General features: G+C 36.3%; 1 protein-coding gene across 1 annotated transcript in view; it reads left to right on the top strand.

Moving 5' to 3' along the window:
* Nucleotides 1-17353, top strand: part of LOC126355248 (sodium/hydrogen exchanger 7) — a 148362-nt gene extending 131009 nt beyond the window's left edge. The window contains exon 16 of the mRNA XM_050005533.1: nucleotides 11668-17353. Coding sequence (XP_049861490.1) covers nucleotides 11668-11763 — 96 coding nt within the window. The 3' untranslated portion in view covers nucleotides 11764-17353. The remainder of the gene's footprint in view (nucleotides 1-11667) is intronic.
* The last annotated feature ends 564 nt before the right edge of the window (nucleotides 17354-17917 follow it).

The raw sequence follows: 17917 nt of genomic DNA, 5'->3' as shown, positions 1-17917 counted from the left end.
GAGACACTTAAAGTAGTAAAGGAGTTTTGCTATTTGGGGAGCAATTTAACTGATGATGGTCGAAGCAGAGAGGATATAAAATGTAGACTGGCAATGGCAACGAAAGCGTTTCTGAAGAAGAGAAATTTGTTAACATCGAGTATAGATTTAAGTGTCAGGGAAGTCGTTTCTGAAAATATTTGTATGGAGTGTAGCCATGTATGGAAGTGAAACATGGACGATAAATAGTTTAGACAGGAAGAGAATAGAAGCTTTCGAAATGTGGTGCTACAGAAGAATGCTGAAGATTAGATGGGTAGATCACATAGGTAATGAGGAAGTATTGAGTAGGATTGGGGAGAAGAGAAGTTTGTGGCACAACTTGACCAGAAGAATGGTTCGGTTGGTAGAACATGTTCTGAGGCATCAAGGGATCACCAATTTAGTATTGGAGGGCAGCGTGGGGGGTAAAAATCGTAGAGGGAGACCAAGAGATGAATACACTAAGCAGCTTCAGAAGGATGTAGGTTGCAGTAGGTACTGGGAGATGAAAAAGCTTGCACAGGATAGAGTTGCATGGAGTGCTGCATCAAACCAGTCTCAGGACTGAAGACCACAACAACAACAACAACAACATAACGATTCCAAATTTATATAAAAATGTCGTATTACTACTTTTCGATCTCAGGCTTGTGAAGCTGGAGCGTTTGAACGAAATGTGAAACTATTTCCAAACACACTGCATCTTGCTTTTAGTAGACCTAATAGGCATTTGATATTGGTACTTCGGAAATTATATTCTGTCGTGTTAAAGAAATGACCATTTGTGCCAGAACAGTCTCGTTTATTTGGTGTATGTTACAACTGCTGCAATACTGGGCAGCCCTGTTTCGTTTTATCTAGCAGACAGTGACAAAATACATACAATCAGACCGAGAAACCCCACCAGTCGTGGGTACTCTTTGTACTAACAGCTTTTTCATAATTAGACAACGACATTTCGTTTTTTCATGTAGAAAAATGTTTGACGAACTTTGATGAGGTAATAGATTATTTTCTAGAAAGGAAATCATGCCATGTAAAGCTCTAGCAATATTAGAGAGAAAAAAATGGTAGGACTTAACGGATTGAAGAAATGTGTACTGTCTCTTCTTGTCTTTACTGGTTTTATATATCCTACATTTAATTTTATGCCACACAAAACAGCAAGTTATTAGCTAAAAGGGAAAAAAGAGTGCAAATTTTCTGATGACTTCTTGTTCTGCCCGTTACAAATAATCCCATCCAGTATTAATTGTGAGGGTTTTTTTTAATATAGGGGCGGGATACCAAACCAGCCGACTGGGAACAGGTGAAGCACCAGAGGACATTTTAATTTACACTGTCCTGAATGTAGTTTGATGGCATCTATTGCAAAATATTACACGTTTGAATTCCACAGAGCGAAATACAGTGACATACGATAGAAGAATGCTGTGTGAAGAGGCGTGGCATTGCATCTTGGCACATTGAAGACCAAATAACATGTCTTACATTTCCTTAAACACACATGTTTTATGTATTGGACTCTTCTTAAAGATGTGCGCTACGAAATGAACATATTTTTGAAAAGTTTTTTTTTTTTAATTTTTGGCGTCTTACCTCAAACGCTCGACGGGGTGGGGAAACTATCTAGTATTGCCCCGGTTCAGAAATATCGTAAATCCGGGGCTGACGCACTGAGCAGTCTGAGTTGTAGTGGGGAGGTGGATAGTCTCCACGTGACATGTGTATACGCCTTCTGTTCATTTATTGCTGTCATGTCAAATGAAAACAAAACGAATTTCTGGGTCTGGAGCAATGAAGTGAATTAAAATATATTCACATAATTACAGAAGGCTGAAATATGTTATTAGTTTCAGATTTTATTTTGTTTCCACCTTTCTGACAGTCAAGCATTAATCGCCTTGCTGAACAATGAAGTTATTTTTGTTGGTTTGCTAAAGAGATCTGGCTTTTATTGAACTTTTCCGCGGAGGCAGTCAATTTACATAAAACAAAGTGTTTAATTCCACACTAGTGGCTGGTTTCAACTGTTCGCAGCATTTCAAGTGAACGTTTTCATCTTCTAGCACATAGGAGGCTACTGCATTATGCCATTATAAAGAACCAAACATGAGATAATATAGTACTGGTACTCCACGAAAAATTACATCTGAATCTGGATATACGAATGTGCACTTTAATCTGAATTATGCATTGTAGTATGGTTCACGAAATTCCGATACTCTTTGGAGTATAGCCTAATGCAGGCTGTTTTAACCGAGCTCCAGGGAGCCGGAGCGGCAGCTCGGAGCCCGCGTGGAATCCGAAAGCGAACTCTGCCCCCTGGCCGCATGCAGTCGCAACTGACGCAATAATCCGTGTTCAATGACAGCTATGACGCCGCGGGAGCCGTGTACCTCTATTGGAGAATACCTTTCTATTCATTGAGAGGGATGGTCGTCCGCAGTGTCTTGCATGTCATAAAGTATTTAATTCTGCGAAGAGGTACAATATACAATGACATAATACAGCGCACCACGATCAGGTAGAAGACGTTGCACGCAGAGAACTGGTAGCCAGCCTTAAGAACGACATATCAGGAGACGTAAGTTTAAAAATGGTTTCGTGATACGGAGGGTATCAAAACATGCAACATAGTTCGTGTTCTATAATGCGTTTATAATTTTCAGGTGAAAGAGAGCGGAGAAAACACTACTGAATCTGCAATTCGAGCACGCTACAGGGTCGTTCACGTCATTGCGACGAGTGGCAAGCCGTTTTCGGTGGGACTAATCGTAAAACCGTGCATGGCAGCAGTTGCAGAATGTTTGATTCCAAGGGAGGTGCAGGCAATTGAAGGGGTTTGCCTGTCGAAGCAAACAATCTCTCGTCGAATCCTGGACATGGCAGCCGATTTAGAGACACAGCTCAGGAAAAAGGCGGAGAGCTTTGTTGCATTTTCGATAGCGCTTGACGAAAGCACCGACATATCGGACTGTGCTCAGCTTACAATCTTTGTGCGTGGTGTCGACATGGAGCTGCAAGTAACTGAAGAACTCTTGGATGTGGTACCAATCGATTACACCGCAACAGTACGTGAAATTTATGAAGCTATTTGTGAATCAGTGGACAATATGGATTTGCCGTGGGATAAGCTCAATTCTGTAGCGACAGACGGTGCACCACAAATGATCGGGCGTCACCAAGGTTTTGCTTCTCGTTTGAAAAATAAACTCAGGGACGAATTCGGGAAAGACATTTTAACTCTTCATTGTTTTATTCACCAAGGGGCGCTGTGTGCTGAAACAGTAGAGCTAGTTGGCGTAATGAAAGATGTCGTGAAGTGTGTGAATTTTGTGCGGCTTCCTAAAAGATATGGAAGCGGAGTATGGGGATATACCTTACCTCATTACAGTTCGTTGGCTGAGTCGGGGAAAAGTTCTTGATGTTTTCTTTGCTGTTCGTGAGGAAATATTCCTTTTTCTCGCAATGAAAGGGGAAGAAATGCGTTGTCTGAAAGATATAAAATGGATATCAGACCTGGCGTTTCTAGCTGACATAACTATGCATCTGAATAATTTTAATCTGTCGTTGCAGAGCAAAGGGCAGCTGATCGTTGACATGCACGACCAGATCAAAGCGTTCATGGAAAAGTTACGTTTATTGGAGGGGCAGAGAGTAATGGACATTTAACGTTCTTCAATCGTCTTGCTTCTTTAAAACTACCTGAAGGTACAACTTCTGGCGATTACCAAGCAAAGTTAAAGCAGCTCATCACGTCGTTTGAAACACGATTCTCAGACCTCACTAGTTTGGAAATGGAACTTAAGGTGTTCAGCACTCCTTGTTATCGTCACTTCAATTGGAGAGTATTGATTTGCAAAATTCAACTTTGTTGAAAGAGAGGTACTACAACACGTTGGATTTATCAAGATGGTATCGTTCATTACAGCAAAAAAAATTCCCAAGCTTCACAACAATGCCGCTCGGATCATGTGCATGTTTGGTTCTACGTATTGTTGTGAGCAGCTTTTCTCAGCAATGAAAAGAGTAGCTACAAAGGCCCAATAAATTTAGTATGCAATTTCTTGTAAAACAGTTGTTTCTTATTTATTTCCTGAACATCGTATTTACTGGTGTAGCATGTCACCACGTTTTAGCAGCTAAGAGTATGAGGTTGTCGACCTTGTAAGACGCAGCTGGCACATCAAAACGCTTGCCTTGCCGCCTGCCTCAGCCAGCCGTGCCGTGCCGACCAACTTGAATGGTCACAGTGAGCGACACGGCTCCCTGGAGCAGGGAGTGCTCTACGGCTCACAACGGAGTTGACGAGCTGGAACAGCCTGGTCTAATGTCCTGCTTCTTTTGTGATATAATGTAAGATCTTTTAATATTTTACACGTAGGAACATAGGCGATTCCGGCTTCATCGTAGTTCCGCAATCGCGGTGACATCTGTATTTGGCGCTCTCTGGCAGCTGCTGAAATGAACCTAACAGGTAGTGCGAAACTATTGCGAATGGATGTTTGAAAAGCGTTACTTTGAAAGTAAATTTCCTTTTACGCAAGGTGAACTATGTGCGTGAATGTACGATGAATTTCTTAAATCATAGAGCATCTGATTCTCGTTTAAAAATCAACTCTTTGAGGACGATCATTTAGAAGAATTTTGAGCCCAGAAGATCCGAAATTTATGTCGTTGTTAAATATTTTACTGGCACGTTTGTGTGATGTATCTTGAAGTGTAACACGCGCAAAAAAGATCAACATTATATGTGAAAGCTTAGCTTCTCTTGCAGCTTATTAATCTTCGAGACTAATATCATATATGACAACTTTTCTTTTTTTTATAGCAACACTACGTACATTAATTTTCTTATTTGCGTGTTCGCTTTACTTAACAGTGATGTTGCTATTGGCTGACTGCATCACTTGTCCTGTGCTCTGAATATCCGCTGTCATGGGCTGGCGAGAACACATGACATGAGCTATGACTGGCTTACAAAAGCACATCACAAGCTCCATTTCAGTGCTTCGGAAAGTAACATGCAGTGTTTGGTGGAGTTCAAATTTATACTTTCCTAATACGAAAATATGCTGTGTAAATGTTGCTGCACATCAAAGGGCTTTCCAAAAAGTGTTTTTTTTCCTTTTTTTCTTCCCCTGTAGTTTCGTTTTCTAAAGTGCCACGCAATTCTTCGCTGGTGTATAAAACCATAACCATGATTGATAACTCCAGGGCCCGATGGAATCACTGTCAGAATCCATACTGAATGTGTGGCCGAATTAGCCCGTGTTCTAACTATAATCTATTGTAGCTCTCTCGAACAAAAAACTGTGCGCTATTCTTGGAAAAAGGCACAGGTTACACCTGTCTATAAGGTGGGTGGTAGAAGTGTTCCACAAAACTGCCGTCCAATATCCATGACATTGATTTCTTGTAGAATCTTAGAATGTATTCTGAGCTCAAATGTAATAAGGTATCTCAAACAGAATGACCTCCTCAGTGCCAACCAGCATGGATTTCGAAAACATCGATCATGTGAAACCCAGCTCGCACTTTTCTCACATGACCTACTGAAATTTTCAGATGGAGGGAATCAGGTAGATGCTGTATTTCTTGATTTCTGAAGAACATTTGACTCAGTACCACTCATACACTTATTGTGAAAAGTCCTATCATATGGAGGATCAAGTGAAATTTGTGATAGGATTGAAGACTTTTTGGTAAGGAAGATGCAGCCTGTTATCTTGGATGGAGAGTCTTCAGATGTAGAAGTGTGTTGGGACCTTTGCTGTTCATGTTGTATATTAATGATCTTGCAGATAATATTAATAGTAAAATCAGCCTTTTTGCAGATGGTGCAGTTATCTCTAATGAAGTACTTTCTGAAAGAAGCTGCATAACTTTTCAGTCAGATCTTAATAATATTTCAAAGTGGTGCAGAGATTGGCAGCTTGCTGTAAATGCTCAGAAATGTAAAACAGTGCACTTCACAAAATGAAGAAAATGTAGTAGCGTATGACTATAATATCAATGAGTCACAGTTGGAATCGACCAACTCATACAAATACTTGGGTGTAACACTTTGTAGGGATATGAATTGGAATGATCGCCTAGATTCAGTCATAGGTAAAACAGTTGGCAGACTTCAGTTTATAGGTGTAACACTGGGGAAGTGCAATCAGTCAATGAAGGAGTTGCTTACAAGTTACTTGTGTGGCCAGTTCTAGAATATTGCTCATATGTGTGGGATCTGTACCAGATAGGACTAGCAGGGGATATTGAACATATAAAGAGAAGGCATGAATGGTCACAGATTTGTTTGATCCTTGGGAGAGTGTCAAAGAGATACTGAAGGAACTGAACTGGTGGGCTCTTGGAGAAAAACATAAACTATCCGGAGAAAGTCTGTTAACAAAGTTTCAATGCACCTCACAGTGGTTTGCAGAGTACAGATGTAGAGGTAGATTAGAAAAAGAAATCTGAGGACCTCTCTGATTACTACTGGTATGGCATTAGGAAAGGTAAAGACAACAGGGAGACAGTCCTGAAGTTGTATTTGATAATGGAAGGAAGACTTAATAAAAATCCATTCACGTTCATAGGATTTAGAAAAAGCATTTGACAATGTAAAATGGCACAAAATATTTGAAATTCTCACAAAAACAGATGTAAACTAGAGGAGAAGACAGGTAACAAAAAATATGTACGCGAACCAAGAGAGCAATAAAAATGGAAAACTAAGAAGTGCTTTGATTAAAGAGAGCATAAGACAATGATGCAGCATTTCTCCTCTACTGTTTAGCCTGCATATAAAGGAGCAATGAAAGGAGTACACTGTCAGGTTCACATTAATGGGACCACCTGTCAAAAGCATCAATAACCACCTTTTGTAGAGCAGATCACTGTCGGACAAGCAGGAAGAGTGTCAGTGAGGCTCTGGAAGGTACTGACAGGAATGTGGAGATACGCCAGTTCCAGTGCCGTGGCCACCTGTGCAAGGTTTCTCGTTTGAAGATCCATGGTGCAAGCAGCTCGAACAAAGTGGTACCACAGTTTCTCAATTTGGTTTAAATCCAGACAGCTTAGTGGCCAGGAGAGTACAGTAAACTCATCCTGCTGCTATTCAAACGACGCACATGCACAGTGAGTGGTGTGACACCTTGCATTGTCCAGCTGGTAGATGATGTCATGCCGAGGAAAAAGAAACTACATGTATGGGTGGACATGGTCCCAAAGATAGATACATACTTGTGTTGGTCCACAGTGCCTTCTACTTGTGTTGGTCAACAGTGCCTTCCAGAATGATGAAATCACCCAGTGGCCATGTGGTTCGAGGGACCAAGGCATGGACTGCGTGGCCCCTCCTGCCGGACATTCCAGTCCTCCCTCGGACATGTGTGTGTATGTGTGTGTGTGTGTGTGTGTGTGTGTGAAAAGCATTCCCAAGATCAAAACAATCCCTCCTCTGGCCTGGACCATTCTGATGATTATTGCAGGGTGTTCTCTTTCAGAGGTTTCATGCTGATGGAGCATAAAACATGATTCATCTGAAATTTTTTTTCTGTAACATGCAATAGTCCATACTTACGTAGTAGATCTAAGCTTTATTGCAGAATCAACTACATTATAGAAAAAATAACATTTTTATTAGGAAAAAATTTAAAAAAATAAAATGTAAGATGTGATATTTTTTTATCCTTATAATATACATAATAGGTGGAATTAAATAGGTCTAGTCCTCAGCCATTATGTCATGCGTATCTAAAAATTTGGTTTCCTTAAAATGTACAACATTGGATTAAATAGTACCGCATTTTGAAGAAGCATTTTAGAAAAAAAATGCGTCAATTTCTTTGTCATTTTTTTTAATAACCTTAATCAGGTTCAAAAATATTCAAAATACTTCTAATTTGTTTAGAAAGTGTGGTGCATTACCTGATATCAACAAAAAATCTGTAAAACATATACATTATAAACAGTGTCTGAAAGAAATAGGTGTTGATTTTTACATGATATTGACCCAGAAAAGTATCCTGTATCCTTAAGGAGACCAGATTTGACAACTGGAAGTGGTGAAAGCAAAAGCAATGGAGATTCTCAACAAGCTTACAGCAGCTGGCTTCCAGCAGTACTTTGAAAAATGGGAAATTGATATTGAGCATTGTAGGGATCAGGACAGAGAGTGCGCTGAAAATGATAAACTGTGTCATTTAACTGGTGACCAATAAAATGTTCTGTAGCACCAGTCCGATTCTTTGATTGTCACATCTCATATTTTGTAATGTTATGATTAAATTTATCTTTTTAAACTGATTAACTCTTTTATAGCCCATTGCTACAGAAATTTAAATTTTTCAGAAACTTATTTTAGTGCACATTCCAATAGTGGTCCAAATGTACTTATATCAAGTTCTACAAAAAAAGGTAGAAAAGTTTCCAGTGTTGTTTAACATTATTTAAGCTTGTCTTGCTTTTGAAAAAATCAAGAAAAAATTCACCAATAAATAAATCGTATTATTTTTCAGTTTTGGGAAGTGTACACCATTACTGTGTTAAATATACCATCATTTCAGAAGTAGGAAATAGAATCATTTGGGAAGTGTACACCATTACTGTGTTAAATATACCATCATTTCAGAAGCAGGAAATAGAATCATCTGTCATATGTTTTAGTATTTTCATGAGAGCAACTTAAGCATCTGGAACCAACTGAGATGAAGCATAAAAACATTGCACTTGTAACCATAGATTTACTCTGATTTCATTAATCCACATTGACATTCCTCATCATCATTCTGAGACATACCAAGCATATGCTTGTCCATGTGTTGAGTGTTTCTGAAATATTTGGATCCTTCAGTTAATACTGAATTCACATCTAACAAATCTTCTAGTCAAAACAAAAACAGCATGAACTATGTATGCATTCAAAATCTTCAACATGGTTAAAGCTCTCAATTTGTGTTTCCCTATCTTCATTTGCATTACAGGTGCATAACTATCTCCTTTATCATCAAGAATTCAGCATTTGCTTCTGTGCTGGGTGCTCGTCCTGTCACCTTATCTCCTTGTTTGAGGGAAGAAATGTCATGATCTTCATTTTGTCTGCAAGTTGCATAAACTCTTATTATGTTTTGCATTATGTTATTGAGGCAGAGGTTGGAACTCAAATAAACAAAACAGATGTGAAAGGTAGGTAAAAAAACTGCACCCATGATGGTTGATGTATCATGTTGCTTTGTTCATCAATCTTAACATTGATCTGATGCAGTTCTTCATTTCTGGTGCTTGCCACCTGCCCTTTTCATCTCAGCAGAACTGTTGCATCCCATACTATCAATGATCTGCCTTGCATACTCATATCCAGACCTGCCCCTTCCATTCTTTCCTTGCACCACTCCTCCCATCACAGTTTTCAGCAACAGCTCATATTGCAATATTTGCCCACCCTTTGAACTTCTTTGGTTCATTATGTATTTTACTCGGCCATTTTTCATATTAACTCACTCGAGGACATCTTCATTCCTTGCTTGTCGATACTTCCAATCTTCCACAGTCTCCTGTAACACTAAATTTAAACTGTTTCTAATCAAATCATTTCAGTCTTCCCCATTGTGTAGGTTGCACAACCATACAGAGCTGTACCCCCCACCACAGCTTCTCATAACTTTTTCTTTAGGATTATATGTTTGAATATTAACAGCTTTTTCTGTTTAAATAATGCCTTTTTGACTTGTGCATTCTTGACCACTATGTATTTCCCATGTCTTCATTCTTTATCTATTCTACATCTTAGATGGTAAAATTCATCCAACCCTTGAAAACTAATCCTATAGCCATAAGTTATGAGATTTATGCATTTTATTAAGTACTGCCTCAATTCATGTTCACTTTTACCAATTACTTCTCTTTCACATCTTCAGCAAACTGAATCTTGCCAATTTTCTGTCCATATCAGGAATGCTTCATCCTTGGTAAAATAGTCACAAGGTAAAATAGTCATCTATTCAGAGCTCTAGGCTGGGGCTACTTCAGGAGAAGTAATCAGACAAAAAAGAATGATAATTAAACATGGAATGTTAGCTACAAAGGCACTGTGGAAAATTAAAAATTCTAAAGGAAGAAAAGGAAAGGATGGGGATAAATATTTCAGCAATCATCAAGATGGGATGGACATAAAAGAGAAACTTTTGGAATGGGTATCATGCTTATTCATACTGAAGTTTTGTGTACAGTACCAGTTGTCAGTTCAGGCCAGTGATTTGGCCCAGTCTGGGCTCACCTTACTTTGTGACCCACTATTGCTCTAACAGCACTCAAAATAAATTGTGTATTTATGCTGGTTGTTGGGTGCAGTCAAACATTACCTAAAGTATGTTAGATTCATGTACACTATCTTCTCACAGTTCCCACCTCTCCATTAATGAAATGTACAGAATTTTTGAGTATACTTTGACTTCTTTGGGGACATGGTGTGGGAGATGGAAACACAAACAATGCCCAGAGCACTTGCATAAAAGTATAAGGACGTGATTTCATACTTAATTTTATTTTACATTATGACAAATGAGTGGACTAAAATTTCAACACAATAAATGAAAACTTGAGGCTAAGCTTGAAAGACGACTGCTTTACTGGAGTCACAACTGTATAAACTAGCATTGAGACTAAATAATTAGAGCTCTCATTTTTGATGATGCTTCCTTAATGGCAAGAAACACTTAAAACAAATTCACTAAAAATACTTCCAAAGAATTTGCCACACTGAAGCTGTTTGCACATACTATTTTCTAGCACATAAACCGTACTCTTTGAGTGGAGTTTCTATTCCAGCAAATAGCAGTCTTTTCTGCCATTTATTATGCAGCCTCAGGAAAAAAAACCACCTTCAGTGAAAGTATCAGTGATGGTTAAAAGCTTATACAATATCATCATCCTGTATCAGTTTATTTAGAAAGATGTATCCAATATTGATTTCAAGTTAGCTGTTTTGTTTGCAGCCAAATTTACACTGCATTACAGTTTCAATAGCAGCCTTGAAATATCTGTAACAGCTGATATGCATTTGAGAGAAGTGACAAGAGTCAAGCTGAAGTATATGATGGAATCATGTACAACAAAGTTATTGGAATTGCTGTTTCACTAGAGAGTATGCCGGATGATACAAATACCATAAGAGTAGTATATATAGCAGTATTAGTAATCCTTTCCAAATGACCACTCTTTTGCAACATACAAAGTACAATGTCTTCCTGATGTTCAATGCTAATGATTACAGAAACATTATTTTTTTTATTTCTGTATGGATTTGTCATTTGTTCCCCTGTTATAACTGTTCTTTTTCTGTTGTTTATCTTTCACATCAGTGAATAGTATGATGAGAAATTTATTGATGAAATAACAAGTCACTACTAAATTCAGAATTTTGAAAAGCAGGAGGAAAAATTACACTAAATCTGTCTTTAATGTGCTCTTACTTCACTCAAAAATTACCACCTTTACCAGAAAGAATACTAATATTCTGGTTCAGATATTGTTGCTCATGAGAGATAAACAAAACTACGTACTTTTTTCTGTAATTTTATTTGTTGAGGATGTAAAATTTTTGATTTTGTATAATATGTTTTTCCTTATTGTCACTTATCTCTTTGTCAACAGAGTGACAGTGTGACAATATCTGGTGATTTAGGCCTTGGCAGTCGTGTAGTGGACACACGTGTTCGAATCCCTGGACCTGGTGGAAATAATATTTAATCTGATTAGGAAGTATCAGGAAGGCTGTGAAATAAGAAGAACACAACAGTATTGTTTTGTGATTATTCCTAGAATATAAAATGTGTGTATCCTGTGTGAAGTTCTCTAAGCAAAGACCAAGCAGACATGTTAGATACAGTTCACTGCACTATAATTTTGCCTTCAACTGTGCTTGATATCAGTTCAGAAGTGTTTTCATAACATGTTCTGTAAACAACTGCATGTGAAATGTTGCCTCACTCTCATTTGTTAGGGAAATTTGTGTACTTGCAGCTTGTGGTTAATGCTGTTATACTTGGCAACTGAATTTGCACACTGTTGCTCATGTAGCTCAATACAAGAATCATTTAAGAACTCTAAAACATTTATCACACAATTTATTGGAAACAAAATTAATATAATTCAAAAGCATTAAAGTTTGTTTTACTAAAGTATTCTTCTTTATCATGAACATATTTTTATCACTTATAATTAAAAATATCTATTAACCATACTTTACTCTGTGTTGTCAGCTAATGTTTGTTATAACAGACATGAAAATATGAAAAATATGTCAGGCAGCAAAATAGAAAGAAAACTCTGAGTCATTCGAAAATACATTCTTATTAGAACATTTATTCTGGTGGGGTTTTGTCATCTGCAATGTGGTGTGTGCAAAGAAAGTAGCAGGAAGTTTCTTCGTGAATATTTAATGACTTTGGAAATATATTACAGTTGTGCTGGAATAGAAAAACATAATTTCGTCTGTGGTTCTGCATTAAGTCTTCTTTTTTCATTTGTGAAAGTGTAATACAAATCCTAAATTGGATGTAAGTCAGTATTAAATGCTGATTTAATTTTCTTATGTATTACTCTCATTGAGGAGACGTTTTATATACTTTACTGTGCTAGCAGAAAGAAGCTGCATACAGCTCACTCATGTCATAATAGATGAATAATGCCAAAGTTTATTTTATTTTTATTTTTGTACTGTAGTTTTCATCACCAGCAGTTTTAATTTACATTAGAAGTGCTCTTAAATTTTCATTCAAATTTTTCAATTGTCCTCTGCTTCCATTTAGCAGTGCGACCATTATTTGCAGCAACCAAACAGTTTTCTCCTTTAGTAAAACTAATATTTTATTGGTATATTTACAGTTTATTTCAGTATACAACCAGTTTATAATAATAGATTCCCTGTAGATATAGAAATAAATATAATGCCAGATAGGCAGGTTGTCTTGTGACTTCGGATTCAGAGTGGACCATCACAGCTTAATGCACAGAACATCTGGAATCTGATCCTTTACAGGAGCTATTACATTCTTTATTTAGGATAAGTTTCTCTAAACTATTCATAATCATAGATGAGACAGGTTTCTGTGCATGTTTATATCTTCAACTTTTGATTTGAGGTTAGCACTGCAGATTCATTGAACACTTTGTACTTCTGTTAACAGAATTTTTTACTTCTCATATCAAGTTGTCAGTTTAACACTTCTGCTATAGCAAAATTAAATTATTCCTAATAGTTATTCAGCTGCAATTGGAAAACTACAATAGGGATCTCTTTACAGATTTTCTGTAAATGTACCTGGTTTCTTATATAAAATTGTGCTGATTTGCTGTTTGATAATGAAATAAAATTGATAGTAAAACAATTGAACCATTAGTATACAGTTCTGCTCCAATGGGAAAGACTAAGCACAGCACACAGGTAACTGCTCACTAGTGCTGAACTGTTATGCTTGAGATAACCATCTATGCACACATTTATCAATAGCAGATGAAAAAAATAGTATAGATAAGTGTGAAGATGAGTGCCAAGAACTATAGCGTTTAGAGAGAATTTTTTTAAACTAAGATGCCAGTGTATTGTCTTTCAGATGCATTATAATTAATACTTTAAAATTCCAATTATTTCTGCTGTCTACCAGTTGATAAATGTGGCTATCATGTTACATAATTTTTTAAATAGCTTTGGTAAGGTTTATAAATTATTGAAAATTGTGGAAATGTAATTTAAACTTAGTAATTATTTAACTTATTTTCCTTAAATTGAGGTCTCTAATGGAGCAGGAAAATACCATATTACTTGCAATTGGTTTTCCATGATTGGTATGCAAAAATATGAGGGGAAATAATATAACAATATGATCATGCAACAATTATTGCACAATTCTTGGTAATTTGATAACCATTTGTTCAGTGTGACAAATATATAATGTAAGGAGTCATGAAAGTTATTTTCTGTATATTAGCACTTCAAGTGGCAAAAAGTTTTTTTTTTCAGCAGAAAAATAAAATACATGTCAGTACGTACTCTTTGGGAATAGTAGTGAATAATCCAGCCCAATTTATTGTGTATTTTTAAGTCTGCTGTTGTGTATGGGGTGATAACATATTCATCAATGAATCAGAAAAAAATTATGCATGGTAATTCCAGTTATTTATCAGTGGTGTGCGTATATTTGCCATTGTCACTTAAAGGGTTAACTCAGTTGCTTTCACATTTATATAATAAAATACAATATTACATGCTGTGGCACATACATCAACAGTACTTTTAATCAGGGCATGTCTGTTTATATTTTAACCTACTATAATATTAAAAGTTATTTCAACTTAGAGATTTGTTTACACAGGTAATAAATGTATTGTACATTTGCTACTTTGTAGCTTATATAAATAGTAAGTATGTAGTATTAACAAATAATTGTTTGATGTAAGCTGCTTGTTGGAACTAGTTTATTTTATTGGACTAGTTTCATTATATGTCTGTGATTTTTCATATAATTATAATTTGACTTGCCTTAAACATGACATTTTTTAGCCTGTGCCAATGATACTATTTCATAATAATAATATGTAATAATATGATTACATACTTTATATGTACTTAAATGGAATCAGCATAAGGTTTCTTTTATGGATATATACTCAGTTGTCATTAGCAAGTGCTGTACATGCAATGATTAGTTATATATAGCATAGAATATATATAATGATGATGTAAATAAAATAGAAAGAAACTTCCACATGGGAAAAATATATTAAAAACAAAGATGCCAAGACTTACCAAGCGGGAAAGCGCCGGCAGACAGGCACAATGAACAAAACACACAAACACACACACACAGAATTACTAGCTTTCGCAACTGATGGTTGCTTCTTCAGGAAGGAGAGGGAAAGACGAAAGGATGTGGGTCTCCTTCCTGAAGAAGCAACCATCAGTTGCGAAAGCTAGTAATTCTGTGTGTGTGTGTTTGTGTGTTTTGTTCATTGTGCCTGTCTGCCGGCGATTTCCCGCTTGGTAAGTCTTGGAATCTTTGTTTTTAATATATAGAATATATATAATACTACTACTGGTTTGTATTGTATATATATTTCTTTGTTCTGCTAGCAGAGATAACACAAATTAGAAGTAGCATTATATATATTCTGTTAGACATAACAAAAAACATTCTTTGCATGTTCAGCAACTGCCAACAGCAACAGTATATAATCATATTACTACATGATTATTATGAAATATCATCATTGGCTTTTGCTAATATATTAAATATAAGTTACATGTTAAAAGAAGTATGTGTCTTTTGTAGTGTAGATACCACCGACAGTTGGCACCCCCAAAACAAGTCCAGTAAAATCAACACTATCAACAAACAGCTTATATCAAACATTTAATTATTAATATGACATATTCACAGTAAATGTAAACTTAATATTGAGGACACTTATAAGAAGGAACACATATTGTTCATAAAAGATATATGAAATACTGCAACTGAAAGAAACTTTTCATTGTTTGGCAGAGTACTTAAAACTTTTAGTTATTGTCAGTATTTAATTTATTTTCACAACTACAACTGGAAACTACTATTACAGGGTATATGTAATTAATATGCATATTTACATGATTGCAAAAAAACGCTACACATCATGTGCCCTTGTATCAACATCCTATCAAAACAAAAAAGAAATTATTTAGAGATTTCCAGAGTTCACTAGAGGAGAGTCTGTAACACGTCTATTTGTGAATTAGATGGTATGGTTGAACAAGACAGAAGTGTCATTGGTAAAAGACACCTGTGCTAGATGATCTCTAAACCTTTATTATTTGCATATCATCATCATCATCATCATCACTATCATCTCCATGTAAGACTTTGAATCTCCACACAGTATACAAGATTTTTTGTGATTGCATGCCCTCTTCACTTCAGTCATAATGTATTCATAGCCAAAACAAAATGAAAACTGGAGAGAGGCTGAATTTATAAACAATAAATGAAAATTACAAGGTCAGCAGGGATACTAAGTTACACTAACTTAACAAGGGTGGAAGAGATGGCCTCTGTGGACCAATTAAGTCAGATCCAGAGGGACTAACTACATTTACAGTGAATAAATGTAGGACAGGATTGTTAATGCTGGAACACATTTCTGCTTGTAATGATAATGAGTACTATAACTATTGTCTTCTGTTAGCTTTTTAACTCTCCACTAATTTCATCTTATCATACTTTTAACACCATATGTGGTAATCTGACCCACCCGTATTAAAATTTCTCTCTCTTTTTGGCCAAAGCAGTACCTTGTTGCTGTTAGCATGCAAAGAAGAAATATTCATTACAAGAGCTTGGTAGTAATTATATAAAATAATGTCATCCTCAGCAAGCTAATGGATTCAACACCTTTTTATCATCATTTTATTTTGTGTCAGTACTATCTTGATTCAGCCCACCCCAAAGGTAAATTTTTCAGTTTGTCATATTTAAAGAAGGATCTTGCAGTTCACACTCCACAAAATATTCACTAGAAATGATGTTAGATTCTACAGTACTGCTATCTCTTTGTAGCTTGTGAAGTGTATATTCCTGGTTAAATTTACTGTAAAATTTTCTATTTTTTCTTATACCCCCAGTTTTCTGCCAGTCAGGCTTGTCAGCATTCTCTCTCTAATTCTCTCTCTCTCTCTCTCTCTCTCTCTCTCTCTCTCTCTCTCTCTCTATCTATCTATCTATCTATCTATCTATCTATCTATCTCCCCTCCCCCTCTACTGCCCTCCCCCTTTAAAATTCTTCAGAATATCTTGTTTTTCATTTGAATTTGGCTTCTGCATAAATCATTAGAAAATTAAGAGAATCATAAGGAAATCCTGGCTTCAAAAAGCACCACAATTTTCCTTGCTAGATGAGCAGCATGATGTCAAGATGGTCATAGCTTTTTCTTTGGGCTCTTTCCTTTTTACCCCTAGATTTCCACTAAACAAAGTGCACAGGCTCTATTATTTTCATTTCCATTTTCTGAATTATGACAGTGTCTGATGAAAGCAATGTGTGTTTTCTAATATAAGTGAATTAAGTCAATATTTCAGATATACAGTATTATTCTAAAAAAGTTGTTATTGATAAACAATATTTCACATTTGACATGACTTTAAAAAGTTATATTTTGATGTTGATTCTACATAATACTGTATGAGTATGTTGTATAAAATGAAATGAATGTGAAAAAAATATAGATACAGTGTGATACTTGAATATATAGATGTAACTTGAAAACAATCAGAGATGGAGGCATGCAGAAATAAAGATTGAAGCTTAATCCATGGTTTCATATGATTCCTTGAAGCCTAAAACCTTGATACATAATTGTATTGGACTAATGCTTCTCTTCAGTTACATTAACTTTCAGGGTGAAAAACTGGATTAAAATTTGCACAAAGGTAAGATGCAAACAACAGGAGTAGTATACAGAAGTAATATATCTAACCACTCACAGTGTAGTGTTCTGGATATATGAATGGATAAAGGAGTTAACACTTCCAGCTCCCTGCATGCTGCCTAATGTGTCAGTAGGGAGTGCACTATTCTAAACATGATAAGAGGTACATCATAAAAATCATTGGCCACAGAGAAATCCACCACAGCTCTGTTGCAGATTTGACACACTGCAGATTCCTTCCAGTTGCCTTCTTGCCATTCAGTTGCCCTCCTGCACATGACATCTCCATAACAATGATATAGTATGTAAGGAAATGGCATACTGTGTTTTACTATTAAAACCACATTGTATTTTTGGCACCCTCAGTATTCCATTAAATTTGGCATCAGATACTGTGTGTTCATTGGGTGGGTAGTGAGAGTACAGTCGAGAAAATTCTGGAGC

This window comes from Schistocerca gregaria, chromosome 1, assembly GCF_023897955.1.
Source record: "Schistocerca gregaria isolate iqSchGreg1 chromosome 1, iqSchGreg1.2, whole genome shotgun sequence".
NCBI classification, from domain to species: Eukaryota; Metazoa; Arthropoda; class Insecta; order Orthoptera; family Acrididae; genus Schistocerca; species Schistocerca gregaria.
The sequence above is the reverse complement of the archived record's forward strand: the minus strand, read 5'-3'. Positions and strand labels throughout refer to the sequence as shown.